Source organism: Sitophilus oryzae, unplaced genomic scaffold, assembly GCF_002938485.1.
Source record: "Sitophilus oryzae breed Bouriz unplaced genomic scaffold, Soryzae_2.0 scaffold_1393_pilon_pilon, whole genome shotgun sequence".
Lineage (NCBI taxonomy): Eukaryota > Metazoa > Arthropoda > Insecta > Coleoptera > Curculionidae > Sitophilus > Sitophilus oryzae.
This window is the reverse complement of record NW_022146052.1, coordinates 2,519,234-2,545,743: the sequence shown is the minus strand read 5'-3', so window position 1 is coordinate 2,545,743 and position 26,510 is coordinate 2,519,234. Positions and strand designations below refer to the sequence as shown.

Here is a 26,510-nt window from a genome sequence, read left to right as displayed (position 1 = left end):
TATTTTTAATAGTATAAACCTTGGTTTATAAAGTTTAAATATTATAAATTATTATATATTAATTTTAAATAATATCTGAAATATCAATCCATGAGTTAAACCTGGTAGAAAAGCATAACCACTTCACATAAAATTGTTTATTATTATTTTTCTGGTGGTGACCTAGCATTATTTCAACTAGATCAATACCAGGAGACTTTGTCTTCTGTAATTCGGCCTCATAAAAATACCCCTTAATTGGTTGACCTACTGATTCTAGGATAATTAAAATTGAGGATTAAAGAAAATCAAGAATTAAAAAAATATGTCTATAACGCCACAGATTATACAGATAATCATCTTTGTATTTTCTTTATTGTTTTTCGTGGTTCCAATTTTCGGAATCGGGCACTAGTTAGGTGACTAGTTTGCGCACATGGCACGCCCACTTATGGCCTCTAAAATTGTACACAGCGCCTGACCGGCACAGTTATTAAAGAGATATCGGAAAACCGAATAGCGTCATCCAGTATTTACGCGTACCTTATCATGGTTACGATATGCGCGAGTCAATTTTTAACGCAACACCCGCTAATAACGTTACCGCCTGACGTAATATGCGGATCAATTACACCAAGCGCTCTTTCTAAATAACCTCTGATAACGTTTAAAAATTGCTTAAATGGGCATGTGCGGGTATTTGACAACCGGAGCCGGCCGGCGAGATCTTTTATTTTAGGTTACGTTTGAATTGTTTTGAATTATTGCTTTAGTTTTATTAGGTAATTTGATATTTAAGGAGCTGGGATTAGTTTTAATTAAATAAATATGGTCCAAAATATGGATTCCACCTCTTCCAATACTAAAGAACCTATAAAGAGTCTTAGGTTTACAGCAGATAACGACTTAGCCCTTCTAAGAGAATTTGTTGCTTGTTGCCCTAAACCCACTGGCAGACGTTGAACAATAAAGCACTGGAAATAAGCACTTTAGCCCTTTAGTTTTAAAATACCTAGTAAAAACAACAATTTCAAAGTTTTAAATTCAATGTTAGGTTAAGTTTAAATAGCGGACGCGACGCGATCAGAATTCTTTCCGATCCAATAACTATAAATGAAGAGAGTTAATACCACCTCACGTAAAGGAAATAACACCTGGCCTTATTAACGTCCATGCACGCTATTCGGTTTAGCGATATCTCTCTATTACGCTGTTTATTGTTATTCTACACGAGTTTATTTTTGCGCACAGGAAATTTGACTCGTTTGCACATCGTCATAAAACAATTTTCGTACCACGAATTAGGGACAAGATTTTTATCTGTATACTTATAGGATACCTAATCTGTGATAACGCTATAAAAGACTAAAATCACAAAGAAATGAATGCAAGTTAATGGTTTATATACGGTTTGTATGCCTCCCAGCGAAAATGGCGGATCTGTCAAAGTCACGTGTTCTGGAATGTTCTATTAAAACGCCGCGCCCGCCGCGCCGGCGCCGCACATAGGGGTATTTGGTCTATAAACCTGGCCAAAAGTGAAATATTTTTATTTTCATTTTTTATCTTAACTGAATACAAATCTATAAATACTAAATGTAAGCGCGTTTATTAGCTTTTTTTAAGTCGTAAGTTGACTATCAAATAAATAATATATTTCAATTATAAGTATGAATTATCTTGAGTGTATTCTGAATATTTCTAAGATTGTAAAATAGTGGAATTGTTTGTAGCGCTTTTTTTGTGCAAATTGTTTATAATAACTGTCATGATGGATACAGAGCCAGCTGGCAAGTCCTGCTTTATGCCATATTTTTATTTTGAAACGTTTCCTGCTATTCTATTTCTTTATAATGTTTTATATTTAAAAAATCAGAGGCATTTTTATAAGGTGTAAGACTATTCGGCAATATTCCGCATGGAAATTAGTATCCGTTCAATGCTTAAAGTCTCCAGCTTTGGAATATGTACAAAAATCTTGCCAATATTTGGCACTGCCAAAAAAAAACATTGATTTAAATAGATTCTTAAAGGAAATAGTATTTACCCTATAACACCCATCCTCGCTCAAATATCGTCTATAATATACAAAGTACTTTCTTGTTCTAGCATCCTCATCCAATTGCTTGGTTTTGCACAGAATGACCCTATTTGATCGGTGGAAAGGGTTTCAGAGTAAAGGAAAAAACATTGTGTAGGAAAAACAAAATAGGGTGCCATATTAGCACCCTCTCCTCTAATAATTAATATTACTAGCAAAAAAGCAAAAAAAAATCATAAAACATAATTTTGGCCAACCTTTAGTTCTTAATACCCCTGCGCGCCGTCGGCGTCGGCGCGTGCAAAAGCAGAAATAAATAAATTATCGTTCGGGTAAAAGCGAGAACGCCGATGAACGCTGGTTGACGGCGCCTACCTGCTTTCACTGCGAACTAGCCGATTTGATAACACGCTTTAATTTTTCAAGGTTATAAGCGCGAGGCGGCGCGGCGCGGCGCTACTATGTACCCATATACAGGGTGTCTCAGAAATAAGTGCAAATATTTTAACTTAACTGGTAGTATAGTTCAACCCCAGAAACACGCCTATGAGGTTTTTTTCGCGAAATTTTTTTGGAATTTTTTTTTAGTTTTTATTTAAAAAAAATAATTTCTTGTTAATATGGCAACATAGGTAGTAGATTAAATTTACAAGAAAGAAAATCCAGAAAAGATCCAGTGGTTCTCAAAATTTTAGCAAAAAATCACTTTTTTTGGAAATTTTCACAGTAAAATCACTCCGTTATTTTGGACTTATTTGAAAAAGATAAAGAGAAAATATGTTTCTATTATCGAGATCTACCACCTCTTAAAATACTTGCACTTATTTCTGGGACACCCTGTTATACGCAAAGTTGCGAACGATGTCAAGAATAGGTACCCAGATCCTCGCCGACTACCGGTAAGCGGCAAACCTGCTTGCACTGTGTTCGCACACTTACAGTCATTTCTTTTATTGTGATGAACTAGTGGTACATTTTGCTGAGTAAACTTTCTATTATACAGGATGGTCCGAACTGTATTCCGAAAACTTTGGCAGCATATTCTGCAGGTATAAATAAGTAAAAAAGTTCGTCTAAATGTTTGTCCTAAAATGCTTAGTTTCGGAGATACAGGGTGTAGAAGTTTCATTTTTATTTCGATTTTTTCTAAATAATTTCTTAAGTATCGTGAATATTTGGATGAAAATTCGTATCTGGTATTTTTTGGCATGAGAAATTTGATTTTGATGTGAATATGGCTTCTACTTATAGAGGGCGCCACCTCCATATTTTTATGAATTGATTTTTAATTTTTTATACTTGTTGAATGATTCTGCGTGTTAGCAAAGATACTTTTTTTATTTACTGACCTGTGTGAAACCATAGTACCCCAGCCATTCTGTTTCGCTAATAAATGGGCTCGTATAGCTTCGGTAACAGTCCCGATTTGATTCACTTTTAATAGCAAACAGTTGGAAGAGTTTTTGTCAATAGCCATCTGTATTCGCTTAGGATTAGTAACTAAAATAAATATATAGGTAATGTAGACATAATTATTACTTTTTAGGGTTCCGTATCCAAAGGGTAAAAACGGGAACCCTATTACTAAGCCCGCGGTTACATTGGTCCGTGCGTTTCTTATACGTGCGAGCTCTGATGGAATTTACTCGTACGACTATTTTATTTTAGTGGTTACATTAGATGCGCGTTCATGGTGTCCTTTGTGTTGAGTTTGTCAAAACAATCGCCACTATTCTGATGCTGTGTGAGGATATAATGTAAAAATAACTACTCATGAAAAGAAGAAAATGTTGGGATTTACATATATGCAAGAAGAGGAGAAGAAAATGAATATGTAAAACATTTCGTGAATTAAAACAGCAACCGGTAAAATTTTTTTAATATTTTAGGATGTCTCCATCAACATTAATATATCCCAAATAAAATTAAACCTAGTATTCAAAAATATTCAAATTTTTCGGGAATGTATTGAGATCAGAGAAGAAAAATTTGAACGCTCGGACGTGTGCGTATTAAAAAACAGATCAGTTTATTTTCATCCGACCACCGAAAATTGACGTACAGCTGGTTCCAATAAAATTGAATACGATTTAAAACATATTTTTATTATTTCGAGCAGTATATTTTATGATACCAGTCCCCCATTTCTCTACTCATGCTGACGTTCTGAAAAATTTATTTGCCACTTTGTGAAAAGCAAAGTTGTTTTTTACGTCACAATAACCTTAACATGTCAATATACTTGACACATAAATATACACTGCCCAAATATTCGAAAAAAATGTGTAAAGAGTCGTATTCATTTTTTTTGGAACCAGCTGTACGTGCACAGACGCGCAAACTCCGATGCAATGTAACCGCCTGCGTAGATAGCATTTGTTTGTTTTTTGCTGCGTGCACGTCCGTGCACGTGCGACCAAATAACGTCCGTCCGTCTGTCACAATGGTCTATCTTATCAACCGTTATAGCTAGACAGTTGAAATTTTTACAGATAATGTATCTATGTTGCCGCTATAAGAACAAATACTAAAAACAGAATTAAATAAATGTACAAATAAAAAAGTACTTTCACTAAACATTATCTTTTAAGTAAGAATTTTACGTAGAATCTTTCAAGTCCTCGATGGGCGCGTGGTTTAAAGCGTTAGGACTTTACTCTGCTATGACGTTGGAGCCGTAGTAAGGCAGGTTCGAATCCTAGTCAAGGCGACTTTTTTTTAATCGTTATTTTTTAATTTTTACATATTTTTACATATTTATTTTTACTTTTTACATATTTATTATTGATTAATACAATTTTTAGTAATGTGTTTCTTCATTTTTTGTTAAATTACTTATACGCGCATTCAAAATGTCAGCTAAATCGGAATAAAAATTAGAATAATATAGTGTCTAATGTTGTATAGATAATGAATGGTACGGAACCCTTCGTGCGCGAGTCCGACTCGCACTTGATTTTTTGATGAATTTTTCTTATATTTTTCTCGTAACAAGATATTTGAAAAACAAAATAAAAAAAACATCGAGATTTCTTTCAAATTTTAAAACCCTTCGCTTTATACATTGAATGTCTTAGGAATTAATCTGCTGTTATTTTTATTCATGTGTTAGGGACGGAAGCGTCATGTCACAGTTTTGAAAAACTTGGAAAAGCGGTGGAAGGCTAGCCAGTGCACCAAAAGCAAATTTTACAAAAATAACCATGGTTATCAAAGACACTGTTTTCAGTATGGAAGACTCGAAAATTCTGGAACGCGATCCAAGCAAAAGTTGAAGAATTAATATCTGTCACTAGCACCAATGAACTTTTATTTGCCACTCAAATAAGTTTGAGAAAACAAGGAAGACGAAATGCCGCAAAATTAATTGAAGACATTGTTTCATCACCATCACCCTCTACCTCCGCTGGAAGCAGTAAAAAATCAATAATATCAAGCCAATGATAGCATCAGAAGCATTAGCATTAATTGTCAATACAAGAAGTAGCAAGTCAACGTATTTGTCATATAGAAAAGCTGCCAAAGAGTGCTCTTCCAATATATATCCATCATGGCAATGATGATGCTCGTATTAGCAGAACACGTGTCACATAATTTAGTTTTAATATACTATAATTCTCTATGAGACCGAGATTTTGAGTCTTTTTTCCTCTTCTCTTTTAATGAACATACTGACTCGACCTAAAATAAAACCAGCCACTTCTTGCGTCTACCCAACTTTATATTTTATCCACGACACTTTATTAAATAATTAATAATATAAAATCTCGTCTTAAGTAGAATATTGATTTATTAATCAATATTCTACTTCCTAGCTAAAGGAATATGGTGCCCATATTTGTAATAGAGTGAAATATAACAGCTGATAACAGTGAATTATGATAAATCACACTTTGCATTTACTTTACATTGTTGCTATGCCAACGTGACACTCACAACATCCCGATGCGCGGCGTGGATGATTTGATGTTTTTCTTATCTTTTCTTTTTATTAATTTTGACGTTTAAAAGTGTCAAATGTTAAGTAGGTAGTGATTATTAAGTGGCATATCGTCGGTGACCTGGCAATAGCTCCTATGTCATTTAACCTAAATTTTACAGGAGACAAAAAAAATGCAATAAATCTATGAATTGCTTGATTTTTAATTATTTTTCAGTCATAGATATGTAATTAAGTGTGCTGAATTTGATTTTTTATGTAAATTTTAACAATATTTTGCTCTTATTGTTTAAAATTCGATAGGAGATATTGTTTTCGTCCAGACTTTTTTACATTTAGGAGAAGTTGGTATATCCGATATCCAGCGTGTAAACAAACATAGCGCGACATACTTGTAGTTTCTCCTTTCTATCATTTAGATAGTATGAGTAAGTGCCTAATCTTCTTGACTGCTCTTTAGTCCTTTTAAAAGTTGGGGTTTTTAATTCATGTGACGCTACAAAGGTCTTGCGCTGATCCCAGTTAAGACTCCAGAATTTTTCGAATATTTCCTGTCGGCAATTATCTGTAAAATCCTTACAATACCTCACTTTAGATTTTAGGCATTTGCTTGAGCTACACGTCTCCTTCAACAATCTTGCTTTTCTTGGTTGATTTTGCTTGATCTTTTCTCCTTTCTTTTTCTTAAATCCTAAATAAGCCTTGCCTTGCATTCTCAGCCTTTTATTTTTGTTTCTTATCCATTCGTTTTTTTCTGATTTTATCTGTCGTTTTCTTTCGCTGTTTATATTATTATTGTTCATGCTTTCTTCTGATTTTCAGTCCCTTTCTCGGCCTCTTCAGAGCTGGCGTCTGTATCATCTTCATGGTTATCTTCGGTAGTACTGGTATCTGAAAGCTCTGGACTGACACTGGCACTTAAATATTGATGAGTTTCACGGACGAATTCATCATCATCAATGGTACCTGAGGGCTTCTGACTATTACTTGCGACAGCTAAATGATTATGGGTTGCAAATACTTCTTCTTCATCACTGGTACTGGTACACTCATAAGGAACAAGACATGGTTTAATTTTTGCACTTTTTACTTCCAATGAAGTTGTTTGGTTATTTGTATCACAATTGTTGCTGTTTGTACTATTTGGTATAGTGTTTATCGAGCAGTATTCTATATTACAGCTTTCAGTCTGATTACCATTCAAATAATTTTGTAAATCAAAATTATCATTTTCAGTCAAGGAAAGAGAAGCATCTTCTGGTAAAAATATTACAGGAAGATTTTTTATATCCAATATATTATTATCTAGGGGTAAAAAAGGTAACCTAACATAACAGTTCTCGGTATCAATCTTCTCTTTTTCTGCACTGCTTGCATTTTCGTAGTTTTCGGCATCAATCTTCTGTTTTTCTGTACTTCTTGCATTTTCAATTTCATCTTCATGGTTCATAAGATTTTGTGTTCGTGTCAAAGGTAAGATGTGTAATGTTCTTTTAGACATTATGCATTCTGGATACTTCAAAGCAACACCAATCCGTTATCTAAAAAGTGAAATCACATGACAAAATACTAACCAAATAAATTTTAAGGATTACTTCTCTCGTCTTAATTCCCACCAATTTTGTTTAAAACAAACGCGCAATTTTGAATTACAAATGGTTTCTAGATGGAAAAACTGTATGACAGCACCTGTCAGCAGTTTTTTTCGAGTATACCCGCGGCAAAACTTGATAGCTGCTGTCACCAAAACTTACAATTCCTTTGATAACAAGTAATGAGACAATCAGGATCAGGTCTAATATTATGTATCACTAACGTTTCCTGTAATATTCACGTTATCAAACAGGTCACGTGTGATCGAGTACCAGTGGTCATTCGATCACAGGTGACCAGTTCGATAACGTGAACATTACAGGAAACATTAGTAATAGTATAATGGGTATAGGTAGTATGTTTTGTAATCACAGGTAAGTACAGGTTCAAAAATACTTGTCTTTGACTCGGATTTTTGTTGCCACCAGCACTCATGCATCTTGTTTAAATATTACTTAGCAACGTATTTTGTTTTTGTTTTTTTTTCGCAAAAATTAGATGCCCTTATGACTTACATAAAAAACTTATATAGAAATAACTTTGTACATATAAGCAAAAGTCTTAAAACAAGTCATATATTTTAATGATGTTTTAAGACATCCGGTATAGTATGCATACTTACAAATTTATAAAAATAGGTAATTAGTTCATGAAATAGCCAAAGACTACTATAAAACTTACTAAAACTTAGATAAAACTAGTCGCAATTTCTCCTATCTTAAATTTTAAGTGAGTACGGTTCCGATGCAAATTCTCCTATCTGAAAAAAAAAAAATTAAAATAAGTTTTTATTATTCAATAACAAAAGTAACGAGTTATATTCTATAACAATATTTCTAAAAAGTTGCTATTGTATTACTTTAAAAAACTTACCAAGTTCTACATTTTTTCACAAAAAAACACAAGCGGTTCACACACATGCGTTACTCTTATGGCGACACAATGTAAACTGACAAGAGAGGACGTGTTGCATCTACTTTTTTGAGGTGTTTCAGGTGGGACAATTTTCAACAAGAGTTTTAAGCTGTTTAGAATTTTTTTATAGTTAGGATATTTTACAGGATGACGCGCGATAAGTTACTTATCAATATTCCACATTTGTCTCATTTTGGCCAAAAATGGCAGATAGGAGATATTGCCAGGTCACTGACGATCTCAAGAACTCGTTTAAATTAAAAAAATTAATTATGAGAGTGATAATGAGCCCTGTACACCACCAGAGATAGCAGAGGCGGCCAAATTAACAAGTCTTGGATTGCTACCACAAAAGTCTAAGGATCATTACATGTTTGCCTATAAAAACTTTCTAGACTGGAGGATTGTTAAAGGCATAAATTCGTTTTCCGAATCCGTGTTATTAGTATATTTAGTTGCCATTGTAACGGAACAAAAATCAACCTCCTGATTGACTAAAGAATGTTGGTACGATATTTTATTGCAAAGAACTTGAAATAATATCAGTGAAATTCAAATACATATATAACTTTAAATAAAACACAAATTACCAACTTTAGTTACACAAAACAACAAAAAGTCAGCCACTGGTGGTGGTACGATCTATCATTTTTCAACAAATTTATTTTACTAAAGGTGGTAGAAAAAAGTACTAATATACAGGTATGTCGAAAAAACATATCTGATAATAAACTTCCCAAATATTTGAAAATAGAATGGTTCGAGATTACTGCGACTTTCGATGCATAGCAACTGATGATATTGACGTTTTTATTATCTTTTAGTTAATTTTGACGTTTGAAATTGCCAAATTTTAAGTAGGTAGTGACATCTTCCCCTAAAACATGAGTACAATAATTAATAGTAAGATTAACATTAAAAATACAAATTCAAACACTCCTCATTATTATTATAATGGCCGTAGACAAAGTATAGTATTCAACTCGCAATTTATAGCCATTATTCACTTTTATAGGGCTAGCATAAATTGCTCGTTCAATAATATACTATTTTAAAACACTTTAAAAATATATCACGTAGATATTTCTTGATTGATTTCTATTATTGATTTTGTTGATACGCTCCTTCCTTAGCTGTTTTATTCAATGATATCCTCTGAAACTAGCTTCTCAAAAATCATCAGCTGACAACAAAAAATCGTTGTAGAAACTACCTTTAGGCCAGTGAAATAAGATTTATTAGAGGGTCACTTGGAAAAAAATGTTGCAAAGCTAGTTATTAATTTGATCGGTTCATTTGACGTGAACGAGAAGTTTCCTAGGTTTGCACGGTTGCTCGACCGCCACTCAACCCAGTGTAACGACTTTTCTGTCATTACCTAAACAGAAAGAAAAAAGTATCCGTTGCTCAGTGTTAGAGGAGAGCTGGGTTCGTAGGTAAGGCTTCTGGCTTGCGGTGACTTTCTAATGTTAAATATTAAAATAAAAAATGATAATATTTAGGCTGCAAAGATTTTAATATTGATGTTAAGTATTTGTATAGATATGGTTAAAGGCAGTAAAAAGGGCGCCACTTACTTTGTTTATGAAAGAGGTAAAGTAAGAAACCAAAATGAAAAATATTTTATTACAAAATAGCTAGAATAAAGTAATCAACAGCAATAAGGGTCTATTATGTTCATCAAGAATAAAAGTCAGAGATAACTATCCTACATTAAACATTTATTTAAAAAACGAATACAAGTAGGTACCAGTTAGTTTCAATGATCCCGATAAAACTGTAAGCTATTTTAAATAAATTTGAATTTAGTAACTGTATTCTTTTTGTCAAGTGTTACCTGAACAAGCTCAATCTGTATCAAGGAAGTCTTTGCTGCAGACTCTGCGATAAAGATCCTGAAACAGCGGAGCACATAATATGTCACTGCGAGGCTCTTGATCGCAAGCGACAATTTTTATTTGGGTAAGCTAGGCTAGAACCGGAGGAACTATGCTCCCATCCTATCAAGGACCTGCATAAGTTAGTGCAGGGTACAGGGATAGGAGAATGGGTGCAGATATAGAAAGGGGATAAACACAATAGGCCTCACAGGTCGCAGTGTTTCCGGCAGAGGACGGCCCCTTATTGTGAAAAAAAACTGTATTCTTCGAACTATGCTACTTAATATAAAAATAGGTGAAATTTATGTATGTATCAATACGATGATGTTTCGAAACATGTCGTGTACAAAAACCTTCAAGAATGAATACGTGTTAATGAATTTTCTCTGAAAATAATAAGTCTTTAATAATATCATTGATTTGCTGTGTAAAGTTAATAGACATATTTTTTAATACATTAAATTATATTAAAGTAATAAAAAATATGTTTATTAACTTTAAACAGTAAGTCAGTGATACTTATAAAACTATTTTTTTAAAAATTTCCCCTTTTTTAAGGCCCGCCCCTCCAATTCCCCTCAATTTAGCTAGTAATGCCAGGCGACACCAGGTGGCTCTGTTTCCATTTTTTAACATGAAGTTAGCATTTCTTTAATGTACCTATTCTCTGGCTAAATATTTAAATTTAATTTTACTACACAAGAAATAAAAACGCTACACCAGGAGGCCCAAAAGATGGTAAAATCTTTGAACAGCCTCTACACTATCCCCGAAATGTATTACGAAATATTTCTGGAAATAGTACGATAAGCCCGTGTTATAAAAATTAATTCGTACGTTTCCTGAAATAGATCGAGACCCGCCGTGATTGGTTTGTTTTTTATTGTTAAACCAGATGAACAATAAAAAACAAACAACCAATCACGGCGCGTCTCGATCAATTTCAGAAAACGTGGGAACTAATTTTTATAACACGGGCTTATAATTTATCGTACTATTTTGTAAAATAGCACGAAACAATCAAGTGACGTGAATGTTACAGGAAACGTTAGTGATACATAATATTAGACCTGATCCTGATTGTCTCCTTACTTGTTATCAAAGGAATTGTAAGTTTTGGTGACAGCAGCTGTCAAGTTTTGCCGCGGGTATACTCGAAAAAACAAACGTTGTGGAGGCTTCAGAAAAATAAGTAAACATGGAAAAACTGATATGAAAACAGTTATTCCTCGAAGGTTACAAGAATATTTAATTTTAATCAATCAAAATAGTTTTAATCGTTGTCTAATATTATTAATTACAATATAGTAAAAAAATATAACTGACTGTGACTGACCATTTATCGGCTTATAATCCACATAGGCCAGTAGTAAGCGAGGTATAAATAGGGTATTACCTCCGAATTCTTGACACCCGCACCCATTGACGTGAAATTTTAACAGTGAATAGAGATATACCTATGTAAGAAACAAAAAATACATAGTAGCTATGTGTGCTTTCATCCTGGGGGTAAGTACCACCCCTTCTCGGGGGTGAAAAATAAATCACCCATTTAAATAGAAAAAATCAAAGGAATTAATTCTAAGCAAAAAATGTTCTATAATATTTTTCCAGAAAATTAATATTTTCCGAATTATTTAGGATTGAAAATGTTGATTTTTCATCTAAAAACTGCATATTTTTCTGCAATTTTTTTATAAGTAACTCGAAAACCTTGCGTTTTATCGCAAAACGCATATAAAGCTAAAATGAAGCTTTTGGAATCGATTCATTTTTTGTTGATTACCGTAGATGTAATAATCCTAGATCATATATACTTACGTGGATAAATCAACGCCATAAGTTTAGCATTAAAAAATATGTCTCCAACATCACGACATGCTATTTTCAAACCTTCTTTATTGCACTTATGAAACGTTCAATAGCTTTGTCTTTCTCGGGGACATTACCTTGCGCATGCGCATTAAAAGTTGCACGTATTTCCAAAATAATCACAATTTTATACGGTTTGGAAAATACAAATTATACATTGTTATGGAAACCAACTTTTCATTGTCATCATATTGTCTAAAGTGAGAGGGCTTGTGGAATAGGGCATTTCGTAGACAAGTTTAATTTGTCACCGCGCTTCCCAGACGCGCATAGCGTTTAGGCGGTCAAAAAAGGAAGTTTTCAATTTTGCAAGTTAATCATTTGACAGGATTAATTAGATTGTCAGTAGCTTTTTCTATTTCTTAGCTCTAGAAGGAGATAACTAAAATCTGTTGATAATCGGAGTAATAAATTGTTTTTAACTGAATGTGCCCGTTCTTTTAGCTTGCCAGAAGAGAAGATTATTGTCATTATTGATTATTTCAGATTCCACGATTATTCGGCATTTTTGTAATTTTTGTTTTGTGGTTGAGATCCAGACAAAACGTTTCCTTTAAAGGTTTTTTAAGGTAATTATTTTAACATACCTAATACCTAATAGTATTAGTGAGGGCATATAATAATCGTAAACTGCTAATTTACATAAGCATAATCGATAGGGATAAATCCGATTGTAAAAGTAAAACATCACATTCTTTTCTGATACCTATGGAACGACTAAGTATTATACCTGATATTATTACCAGTAATACAAATTATTTTCTTCAACTGATAGGTTCTTGTTATAAAATAAAGACTATCAAAAACATTGAGTACCTACGGGATACCTACTGATACTCTAGGCGAGCTCCAAACCGTGCAACCCTGTTCACTCCCAACCAAGTTAGATAAAAAAGATATTGAAGATTGCAGCCTTGAGTTGGAGTATGGCAAGGAGTATGGAATTAAATAAATTATTATGTTCCTACACAGTATTTTATTTATACGTTTTAATGCTTTAAAGTCTAATAATAAATTTTCGTTGTCAAGAAAATAATCTAAAAAAACTACGAAGATTTCTTATTATAAACTTGAAAAATTAAGTTTCTGTTCAAATATACAAATTTTAAATTGTTGGCGCCAGTATATAGGTATGAATGCAACCTACTATATCGATAATGCGCTCATAGTTCGGGTTAGACGCCAAAGGCCGCGCCACTAACACAATCTTCAAAAATTAACGTTGATCGGTCTCTCTCACTTTAGTTATTAGTGTTCTCTCTGGTCATAATCTTATTTCTATTGTGTAACGACGCTTGTTTTTTTGCGTTTTTTAATTTAAAAATTCTAATAATTACTCTTTTATCGACCACTTTTATTAGCCAAGGATGCAAGTGTGTTCAGTGAGAAGTTAATTTTAAGTTTGTGCAATTATATTTCTATTTTTTTTTTGGGACTTTCTAAATAATTATAAAAATGACGAGAAAGTGTTTAGTGTATGAAATTCTAATATAAAGGTCCCCGAATTATCTTTTCATAGGCAAGTAAAGTATTCAATTGTTATTTTATTTATATTAAACCACATGGGCATACTTTCTGGTTAGATTACCTAGGAATATTGATATTCGTAGGGAGTGGCTAAATGTATTTTTTATATAATTTAATGTTTGTGAGAGTAAACATTCAATTTATTGTTCAAATATAGGCATTTTACAAATTAAATTTTTTTCGTCATACTATATTGTTATATTATTATAACATAAGCAAAATCAGAATGGAAAAGATGCATATAACGTCCGCCGGACGTTATCATAACGGCCGGCGGCCGTTAAGTTTCTAAGGTAATCGTAACGTCTGTCACCTGCAACAATGACTATTTATTGTCAGTTGGACTTTTCAAATATGATCTATGGTAATAATAGCCAAGGTATCACTCTGTAAAGGTGATTTTTTATTTTTCGAAAACTTAATTGCAGCCTCTTACCGTAAAATAATGGCGACAGAACACATTTTTCAAAGAAAATGAATATAACCGTTTTTAAAGTGCATGAACAGACCTTTTAAATGCTTTTTAAAAAAGTTTGTAGCTCAAAAACTCGAGTTATGATAAAAATGCAATGGTCCCTCATTTTTTTCCCAAAAAATGAGGCACAAAACAAAATCTATGACTAAAATCATAAAAATAAAAACTATCAATTTGTAGGAAATTACACGAGCTGAAAGTTAACCTTTATAAAAAATGTCTATACCTATGTGGCGGATTCATCTCTCTAAAAAAATCCTATATGGGTATTTCGACAAAAAAAATATAGTTCTAACCGTCGCGTCGCAACCGTTGACCAACGGTTTTTGCAGACGTATCTGTTATAAAAAAAAACAGTGTTCTCGAATAGTTGCATTTAAAAATTTTAAATAGTTTTTTTTAATTCTTTGTATTTTTTGCTTCCGACGACAGAAAGAGATAAACTTTCCGAAACATTAAGCATTTTTTTGTTCGTTGGGCAAATTTGTTTATCTGTAAACCTAACTGCTGACAAATGGTTTCCGTTGGATTAACGCCCAGCAGTGTTTACAAAAAATAACTATTTTATTTTGTAGATTTTCTTGCAGTGACGAAAAACCCATAAATGATTTTTTTAGAGAGATGAATCCGCCACATAGGTACAGCGCGACAGCCATTGTTTATAACAATTGGTTTTTATATTATATAAAAACCGCTGTTATGTTTTAACAGTAGGATTACGGGACGTCGTTGCAGCCATCCTAAACCGATTTGAATAAATCTATACTCATTCAGAGACAGATAATCTAATTCTCTTTAATTTACATAATACTGAAATATTCGCAACACACACAATTATTAAAGCAAGACCTGTTGAATAGCACGAACATCCTGAAAAAATAAAAATCTCAAGATGCGTATCCTTTTTAAATTACATGTTTTCTTGTTTTTTAATTGTATTTGTTAGCTAATTGACTCAATTATATAGTATATTAGTTTAATTTGTTGTATGAATGTTTTAGTGTTTATTTTGACATTGTAATTTATAAAAAAAAATTTAGATAATAAAAACTTTTGAAGATGCCCCGAAATTAAGGGTGAAACAGGTAGGGCTGAAACAAGGGAAATCCTTCCACGTAAGCCTATCCAAGATTAAGAAACAACAATTGCATATTTGATTAGAACGAGTAAACAAGAGTTTCAAGTATGTACTGGGCACACTGCCTCATCATATATTGCTAGAGGGAGAATGGCGGCGTCGCGCGTCGTCCGAAAAATTAAGACGCCCCCCATGCATTCCATTTGTTGATAAGATTCTTAGCATACAGTAAATTATTAAAGCAAGACCTGTTGAATAGCACGAACATCCTGAAAAAATAAAAATCTCGTATCCTTTTTAAATTACATGTTTTCTTGTTTTTTAATTGTATTTGTAAGCTAATTGACTCAATTATATAGTATATTAGTTTAATTTGTTGTATGAATGTTTTTAGTGTTTATTTTGACATTGTAATTTATAAAAAAAAATTTAGATAATAAAAACGATGCCTCGAAATTAAGGGCGAAACGTCAAGAAGATGTTTTTAAAAAAAAACTAAATTTATTATTTATTAACGAACCTAAACCCAAGAAAATATGACATTTTTATATATGAAATATTTTAGATATATTTGTATAGTTGTACTGTTTTCTCCTGGAAATATTAAAATTGTAATTTTGTAGGGAAAATGGATAGTAGGAAAGAGCAGTTGGGTATATCCGCATCCCCTCCCAATATACACAATGAATGTATTCCTCTGATGTCTTGGAAAATTTAGCAGAAATGGTAAAATTGATGAGCCATAGCTTAACAGACTCAATGAAAGAAATGGGCAGGCTAAGTACCACAATTGAAACAAATTTTGTTCAGCGGCAGGAGGTAATGGAAAGTTCAGGTAATGAGAGTTGTTCGGTAGAATTTAATGTACCTACTGGTGTGCCACGGGATAATTGTAGTTATTTAGCGGTATGGAAAGATTTGGGGTGTTCGATGCTAGAGTTTAAGCCTGGGGGTAGCGTGCACCCAGCAGCGTTAATGAGAAAGAGAAAAAAATGAGAAGTTCATTCATATTTTTATTTGAAGAGGCAAGGGTACCAGAGGAACTTAGGGTAAGGTTGGCGGTAGGTGCATTGAGGGAATCAGCTGCGGATTGGGAAAGTATTAAGATGGATAATTGTAGTAATTTTAAAATGTTCAAGGACGAATTTTTAAATAGGTACTGGGGGGTTACAGAGCAACGTCAGACTTATCAGAAATTAAAATTCGATGTTTATCACAGTAGTTTTGGGTCTAAGGCTGTTCATTTTTTAAGATTAGTTAAAGAAGTACGGTATCTGGATGAAGTACCATGGGATTTAGAAATCATAGATTTAATAACCAATCATTTTAGTTCTGATATTAAGAGGGGTATAATTAGTTCGGGATTGAATATGCTAGATGAAGTAGAGAAATATTTAAGGAGAGTCGATAGTTTTGATCAAGAAAAACGGGTAGTCAGAAATGACCAGTTTAGAAATTCGAATAATAATAATAATTGGCGTAGAGATGGTGCTTAATAATAGTAATAATAACAATTCGGTACCGGTTCGAGGGCGTATTAACAATAGTAACAATCAGGGACATGAATCGGGTAATAATTCGAACAGAAATTATACTGATCGAGGAGATAGATGAGCGAATCAAAGTAGAGTTATTAACACATTGTTTAACGTAAGTTCTGAGAATTTGTTGGAGGAAAGAGAGATTTCTAATCAAGATGTCAGAAAGGATAGTCGACGTCCGGTAGTTAGTTTTGATATTATGGGTTTTCATAAGGAGGTTTTAATTGATAGTGGGTGTGAGACATATCTTCGCTCAGTGAAACGTTTTATAAACAGCTGAAATCGGGAGGTTGCAATCTTCCAATATTGCCTGTTAGTTTTATTCGTGGCTTAAATATGGTTTTAGGAGAAGAAGTAAACGAGTTTGTTATCCCGTACGTGGATGATCTTTTTGTACATTCGAGTGACTTTGAGGAACACTTGGATCATTTGAGAACTCTTTTCGTTAAATTTGGTATTGCTGGATTAACAGTGAAGTTGCGGAAATGTAATTTTGCCGAAAAGGAGGTACCTTTTCTTGGTTCCACCAGGATTTCACTGGTATATCAGTAGGTACGCAAAATATTCAGGATTTAAAACTTTATCGCCAGACGTTGACAGAATTTAATTACATTAAAAAAGGCAATTAAATTGGGGGGTGATGTACTGGGCACACTGCCTCATCATATATTATGTTCATATACTTTTATTATTTTGTATATATATGATAGTTAATAAGGTTAGTGTCACGCGCCCTAGTAAAAAGAAAAGAAGAAAGAAGAGGAGAGGGTACGAGAAGCGGGCGCTAGAGGACTAAATTAAGACGCCAAATTTGTTTTTAGAGTTCTTCTGAGAATTATTAGTAAATATTTAAACTAATAAATAAGATAAAGAAAAAAGCGGCCTTTTGTTTTTGGGCAAGCTACAAGTAATATCCTATTTATTTATTTACAAACCTGGATATACACTCACCGGCACGTAAAACGGACACCTTAAAAATTTCATGTATATTTTAGTTTTATCAAGTTTTATATATTGTTTGTGTTCTAGAGGGCCGCTTTTGATGGATTTTTAAGAAGAGAAGTCACAAAAATAAAGAAAAAAGAAAGAAATAGAAAAAAAGAAGAGAAAAAAGAGAAAAAGAATTTTTAAGCAATTTGTAGCTAAATTATTTCAATTTTTAATGTTTCTTTCTAAATTAAAAATGAAGTTGTCATCTGTCAATAATACGAAGGAGAACAAAACGTTGACACTTTGGTGAAAGTTTGAAACACCCTGTGGAGTACGATAACAAAGCAAGGTATTTTAAAATAATTTTGTCATCTAGGTTTATATTTTCTCGATAGTTTATTGTTGGATCCATCCCTTTTAATAAGAAGACTAAGGAAGGAGCATAATGCTATCCATGTATTCATGCATGGTGGGCGGAAAAAGGACTCTAGGGTGGGGATCCAGTTCTGTTTGACGATTCATTTGACACATTTGAATTTGATTTGAAATTTTGTGGATTTGTCAGTCTTTACGGAGCTTATTTTATGTTATTTATTATTTATTCTACTACTGATAGTTGTATAAAGGACTCGTGTGAAGTTGGCACCCTTTTTTCAAAAAATGAACTGGAATTTGAGAGTTCTGGATAGATTTACAATAGTTCTATAGTTCTTGATAAGTTAGAAAAATAGTTCTGGTTAATTTCGGGAGATATGACAGGGGGGTGCCAACTTCACGTAGCACCCTTTTTTTATTCTGGAACAGTTCTGATAGTGGAAATATATTCTAGAACAAGAGTTCTATAGTCCCTGACTATTGATCAAAATAGTTCTATTGTATTAGCCAAGTTATGAACAAAAATAAAATGGCAGCCTGCGCAGTTTAAATCGATTTTCTAGGTAAAAAATGATTTAAAGAATAGTTCTGAATAGAGTTCTGAATAGCACCCCAAAAGTTGTATAAGATGTACTATTTGATTTTTTAAAAATACCCATAATTAAAAATTTCATTGATGTACGACACTATAGATAGACATAAAAATCGACTCTACGAAGGAAATTAAATGTTGAAAAACAGTTCTGGTTAGAGTTCTGAATAGCACCCCAAAAGTTCTATAAGATGTACTATTTGATTTTTTAAAAATGCCAATAATTAAAAATTTTATTGGTGCCCGACTCTATAGATAGACTATAGAGACATAAAAATCGACTTTACGCGCAAAATACAATGTTGAAAAACAGTTCTGGTTAGAGTTCTGAATAGCACCCTAAAAGTTCTATAAGATGTACCATTTGATTTTTTAAATATACCAATAATTAAAAATTTCATTGATGTACGACTCTATAGATAGACAAAAAAATCGACTCTACGAAGGAAATGCAATGATGAAAAACAGTTCTGGTTAGAGTTCTGAATAGCACCCCAAAAGTTCTATAAGATGTACCATTTGATTTTTAAAAAATACCAATAATTAAAAATTTCATTGGTGCCCGACTCTATAGATAAACATAAAAAACGACTTTACACGCAAAATACAATGTTGAAAAACAGTTCTGGTTAGAGTTCTGAATAGCACCCCAAAAGTTCTATAAGATGTACCATTTGATTTTTTAAAAATACCAATATTTAAAAATTTCATTGATGTACGACTCTATAGATAGACATAAAAATCGACTCTACGAAGGAAATGCAATGTTGAAAAACAGTTCTGGTTAGAGTTCTGAATAGCACCCCAAAAGTTCTATAAGATGTACCATTTGATTTTTTAAAAATACCAACAATTAAAAATTTCATTGGTGCCCGACTCTATAGATAGACATAAAAATCGACTTTACACGCAAAATACAATGTTGAAAAACAGTTCTGGTTAGAGTTCTGAATAGCACCCTAAAAGTTCTATAAGATGTACTATTTGATTTTTTAAAAATACCCATAATTAAAAATTTCATTGGTGCCCGACTCTATAGATAGACATAAAAATCGACTTTACGAAGAAAATACAATGTTGAAAAACAGTTCTGATTAGAGTTCTGAATAGCACCCCAAAAGTTCTATAAGATGTACTATTTGATTTTTTAAAAATACCAATAATTAAAAATTTCATTGATGTACAACTCTATAGAGAGACATAAAAATCGACTTAAAGAAGGAAACGTTATGTTGAAAAACAGTTCTGGCTAGAGTTCTGAATAGCACCCAAATCTTCTATAAGATGTACTATTTGATTTTTTAAAAATACCAATAATTAAAAATTTCATTGATGCACGACTTTATAGATAGACATAAAAATCAACTTTTCGAAGGAAATGCAATGTTGAAAAACAGTTCTGATTAGAGTTCTGAATAGCACCCCAAAAGTTCTATAAGATGTACCATTTGATTTTTTAAAAATACCAATAATTAAAAATTTCATTGGTGCCCGACTTTATAGATAGACATAAAAATCGACTTTACGCGCAAAATACAATGTTGAAAAACAGTTCTGGTTAGAGTTCTGAATAGCACCCTAAAAGTTCTATAAGATGTACCATTTGATTTTTTGTAAAAATACCAATAATTAAAAATTTCATTGATGTACGACTCTATAGATAGACATAAATATCGACTCTACGAAGGAAATGCAATGTTGAAAAACAGTTCTGGTTAGAGTTCTGAATAGCACCTCAAAAGTTCAATAAGATGTACTATTTGATTTTTTAAAAATACCAATAATTAAAAATTTCATTGATGTACGACTCTATAGATAGACATAAAAATCGACTCTACGAAGGAAATGCAATGTTGAAAAACAGTTCTGGTTAGAGTTCTGAATAGCACCCCAAAAGTTCTATAAGATGTACTATTTGATTTTTTAAAAATACCATTAAAATTTTCATTGATGTACAACTCTATAGATAGACATAAAATCGACTCTACGAAGGAAATGCAATGTTGAAAAACAGTTCTGGTTAGAGTTCTGAATAGCACCCTAAAAAGTTCTATAAGATGTACCATTTGATTTTTTAAAAATACCAATAATTAAAAATTTCATTGATGCACGACTCTATAGATAGACACAAAAATAGACTTTACGAAAGAAATGCAATGTTGAAAAACAGTTCTGGTTAGAGTTCTGCGAGATTCTTTGATATTTATATGAAAAACAAGAGAATACAAATAGTACGAATGCAAAGTTACATGTATTTATTAGCTTCAAATTTATATAAAATATAATTTAATCTCAAAAGAGGCAAAATAATTAAATCACAAATTTAATCTTACAAAAATACGTACGTTCTTACCAAGAACGCTTTGTATAATACCTTTCTATACTTTATATTCTATTTATAACGACTCAATATTTTATAAACCCATGGTATTTTTTAGACGCAGCCTTTCTGTAATAAATTCTCTGGCTTTGTTTTTATTAGGACGAATCGGCCAGTTCTTGAACAACTCGCCCTTGTATTTTGTTTGGGTGTCGAGTTACACATACATCAAATAACGATATCCAGTGTGACAAGACTAATCTAACTATTACCAAAGCTATTACGGAGGAAAAAATTAATATATCATGTTACATAAATATTCATTTAATCAGTTTTATTGCCACGTAATTTAGAATCAATCAGAGCCAACCAAATTTTCGATATAGTAAGTTTTATAGGTGCAAAGTAATTCCATCTATTTATAAAATTTCTGTTATTAAAAACTCTAGTCTGACTATTATTTTGCTGTTACTCAATATTATTTTTTGCTCTTAAAGTTAACCTCTATGAGACTTATTTTGAGAAAAAAGAAAAATGCATTCTCCATAAAAATATTGCCTTGTTCTAAAATGGTTAATTCTGTTTATACTTTTGCTAATTTCCATACCGTTTTAAAGAAATTTAAAGAAAACATGAAAATATGGTTGAAAAATCCTAAAAATCAAAACGCGTTTCTGTGGTAATATAATTTCATCTTCATTCTTTGATTGTTATTGATAAAATTTTAATTGAAGCCATATTTTTTGCTGTTTTGAAATGTTAAAGAAGCACAAATCCTTTTTAGTACAATACTACGAAAAGTGTGATATTTTAAAAGAGCAAAAAATATGACGTTAATCAAAATTTATAATAACCATCCATCAAAGAATTTAGTCGAAGTTACAGTATTTATCATAGAAATGCCTTTTGATTTTTAGGACTTAGATCAAATTAAATAATACTTCCATGTTTTTTTTTTAATTTTTTCTAAAACGGTATGGAAATTTGGAAAAGTATGAACGGGATTAACCATTTAAGAACAAGTAAAACTTTTTATGAAAAATGCATTTTCCTCAAATCCGGGGACATACTGCATAACGTCGGGAGTCAATGAAATTTTTAAATATTAATATTTTTATTATAACATTGCATTTCCTCCATAAAGTCGATTTTTATGTCTATCTATAGAGTCGTACATCAATGAAATTTTTAATTATGGGTATTTTTAAAAAATCAAATAGTACATCTTATACAACTTTTGGGGTGCTATTCAGAACTCTAACCAGAACTGTTTTTCAACATTGCATTTCCTCCGTAAAGTCGATTTTTATGTCTCTCTATAGAGTCGTACATCAAAGAAATTTTTAATTATGGGTATTTTTAAAAAACCAAATAGTACATCTTATACAACTTTTGGGGTGCTATTCAGAACTCTAACCAGAACTGTTTTTCAACATTGCATTTCCTCCGTAAAGTCGATTTTTATGTCTATCTATAGAGTCGTACATCAATGAAATTTTTAATTATGGGTATTTTTAAAAAATCAAATAGTACATCTTATAGAACTTTTGGGGTGCTATTAAGAACTCTAACCAAAACTGTTTTTGAACATTGCATTTCCTTCGTAAAGTCGATTTTTATGTCTACCTATAGAGTCGTACATCAATGAAAATTTTAATTATGGGTATTTTAAAAAAATCAAATAGTATTTGAAGCTAATAAATACATGTAACTTTGCATTCGTACTATTTGTATTCTCTTGTTTTTCATATAAATATCAAAGAATCTCGCAGAACTCTAACCAGAACTGTTTTTCAACATTGCATTTCTTTCGTAAAGTCTATTTTTGTGTCTATCTATAGAGTCGTGCATCAATGAAATTTTTAATTATTGGTATTTTTAAAAAATCAAATGGTACATCTTATAGAACTTTTAGGGTGCTATTCAGAACTCTAACCAGAACTGTTTTTCAACATTGCATTTCCTTCGTAGAGTCGATTTTTATGTCTATCTATAGAGTTGTACATCAATGAAATTTTTAATGGTATTTTTAAAAAATCAAATAGTACATCTTATAGAACTTTTGGGGTGCTATTCAGAACTCTAACCAGAACTGTTTTTCAACATTGCATTTCCTTCGTAGAGTCGATTTTTATGTCTATCTATAGAGTCGTACATCAATGAAATTTTTAATTATGGGTATTTTTAAAAAATCAAATAGTACATCTTATAGAACTCTTCGGGTGCTATTCAGAACTCTAACCAGAACTGTTTTTCAACATTGCATTTCCTCCGTAATGTCGATTTTTATGTCTATCTATAGAGTCATGCATCAATGAAATTTTTAATTATTGGTATTTTTAAAAAATCAAATAGTACATCTTATAGAACTTTTGGGGTGCTATTGTAACGTGCCAAAATTTCACTAAACTATTTTATTTCTTTTCTTTAATAATTTAACGCTAATTGATATTATTATTAGTCTGAAATATCGATCAGTTCAATTCAGTAAACCAAGAATAAATAAATCGTACTTACATGTTAACAAAAGTAATTATTCCATCCTTATTTTAACTAAAACATATTTCACACTTAATAACATTTTTTTGCAGCACAAAACTAGTTTGATTTAATACAATTTAATATTTATTTTAGCCGAAATAGATAAAATAATTCTTTCCGCCGTTAATTCTGTTTATATACTAAATACGTAGGTTAGAAATTTTTGAATTGAACTGTCAAATATTTATTTATATTTTTATTAACATTAACTATTAGGCAACCCAAAATATACTTTAATAAATTGATTATATATTTTTGTATTTTATTTAATCAACAGTAATTATTGAGCCTATTGTCACTTAGTTAAACTCATTAAATTTATGTTGCTCTATTTTAATTTTTAGGTAGAATTTTCTAAGCATAATTGTCTTAAAAATATCGTATCGATCCGGCAAGTGAGTCATGCGCAATATCTCTAGATTGTTGTTATTTATTAATTTTTGAATGTTTTGATAAGCAAATTTCTATATAACTTTCATTAATCTCGTTAACTTTATTTATTCTATTAATTATATAAATTATTGATATTAACTTTATTTTCCTTTAATATATAACTTTTTCTTCATGTCTTTATTCAGCTCATGGTTGGCAATCCATATTTTATCAAGGGCTCGTGTTTTTATCTGGCTATTTCTTTGTTGCAAAAAAGGTTTTCGTTTTTCTTGGAACTACCTTGGTTTGGTCACTTTATGTTCAGCTAGTGTGAGGTACAGAGGCCTCTCGGTCATTTTTGTCAAGTTTTTGATTTTTACCCTTGTGGGGATTTTCGAGTGTGCCTCAAAAATTACTGCAGCATCCTATCTTACCTTTTGTTTTTTTGGACGGTGCTACGGTTTACCGGTGACGGGATTTTCACCTCAAAAAGCTGACGTGGGTCAACCAAGCAGCCCGCCTTTTTTTTATTGAGCACCCCATTCCATCCAGGGGAAGAAATAATATTAATCACCTGAGGATTCGTAGAAAACCCTGAGTTAGCAGGTAAAGCCTATTTTTTTAAATTAATACATTTCTTTCCACTTTTTTTTCTTCTTTAAAAAAAAACTATCTTTTTTTTATGGTATCTCGTACTATGGAGAAACTATAATATTATTTCTCCGTAGGGTTTTTTTCGTCGGAGCCGAAGAGTTTTTTGTCTGGACCGAAGAAGTTTTTTGTCTGGGCCGAAGAAGTTTTTTTCTTCTGTGTTGAGGACTTCTCTCTGAGCCAGTTTTTTTGTTGGAGCAGTTTTTTTTCGCTGTATCCATTTTACTTTTCTGGAGGAGTTGACAGTCGACGGTTGACAGTTGACAGCCGACGGTGTCTGCCCAAGATTGATTTGATTTAGAAGATTTTCAACTATTTGGTATCGTACAATTCAATTTTTATTTTTTTCCCTATCTACGATTTGAATTTCATTGAATTGCGTACGAATACTGAACGTAGATAATTTTTTTTTTAACATTATAATTTAATTAGAATAAATTTTCACATACTTAATTCTGTTGATAAAATAATATTTCATTTTTTTTTCCTTTAATTTTTTTTTGTAAATTTAATACAGCTGACACAGTTTCTTTTTGTCTCTATTTAAAATTTAAATCTATTCATTTTTTTTATCGATATCTAAATTTCTTGAACTGATGAATTCATAATTATTAGTTGATTATTTTGATTTATTTATTTAATAATTATATTATTAATTATTATTATTAGTGAATTGGTTTAGTATTATTTATTTGATTTATTAATTTGTTGATTAATTTGATATCTTAGCTGAATTTAGTTGCGCTGATATATACATATATATTTTATTTTGTAAATCTTACGTGATCACGAAAGGTACCTAGGTATTTACGTAATTTTGTTACTTGCGTATTGTGAGATATATTTTTCTTGGTGCACAATTTTTTTTATTGATTTATTTAATTTACTATTTGCTATTTGGTATTTTCTATTTACTGTTTCCTATATTTTCCTTTTATATTTCAATAGAGGGTACTGAAACTAATCAGTTTGCATTATTTTTTATATTTTTCCTTTGGCCCTATGTCTACATAATTCTCTAAGATCTTGACTTTTTTTGTTTATTTATTTACCTTTTTTTATTTATGTATTTTGTGGAACTTGTAAGGTCCCTAAATACACCTTGGGGGATTTCTGACTTTTTTCCGTCTAAAGTCAGTGGCGCTCTTAACCCGCCCCTACTCTCCGAATTTTCTGAGCTAGGGCATAAATTTGTTCGCGACTAGACCCTGCAAATTCCATAAATATTTATTTTTCTTAATCGCTAACTTAATAATATTTTTTTTTCTTCTTCGTATTTTTTTTTACTTCTTTTCTAAATTTTTTTTTCTTTTTTTTTAATTTAAAAGAGCCGAGCTAAGGCCAAAACGCGTGACACTATTCAGAACTCTAACCAGAACTGTTTTTCAACATTGCATTTCCTCCGTAAAGTCGATTTTTATGTCTATCTATAGAGTCGTACATCAAAGAAATTTTTAATTATGGGGATTTTTAAAAAATCAAATAGTACATCTTATAGAACTTTTGGGGTGCTATTCAGAACTCTAACCAGAACTGTTTTTCAACATTGCATTTCCTTCGTAAAGTCGATTTTTATGTTTATCTATAGAGTCGTGCATCAATGAAATTTTTAATTATGGGTATTTTTAAAAAATCAAATAGTACATCTTATAGAACTTTTGGGGTGCTATTCAGAACTCTAACCAGAACTGTTTTTCAACATTGCATTTCCTCCGTAATGTCGATTTTTATGTCTATCTATAGAGTCGTGCATCAATGAAATTTTTAATTATTGGTATTTTTTAAAAGTCAAATAGTACATCTTATAGAACTTTTGGAGTGCTATTCAGAACTCTATTCAGAACTATTCTTTAAATCATTTTTGACATAGAAAATCGATTTAAACTGC

The 26,510-nt window shown here is 31.6% G+C and overlaps 1 protein-coding gene across 1 annotated transcript in view; it reads right to left on the bottom strand.

Moving 5' to 3' along the window:
- LOC115875642 (enolase-like) overlaps positions 1–26,510 on the bottom strand; it is a 68,928-nt gene that overhangs the window by 5,324 nt on the left and 37,094 nt on the right. The window contains exon 6 of the mRNA XM_030891154.1: positions 3,370–3,520. Within this exon, the coding sequence (XP_030747014.1) occupies positions 3,370–3,520 (151 nt within the window). The remainder of the gene's footprint in view (positions 1–3,369; positions 3,521–26,510) is intronic.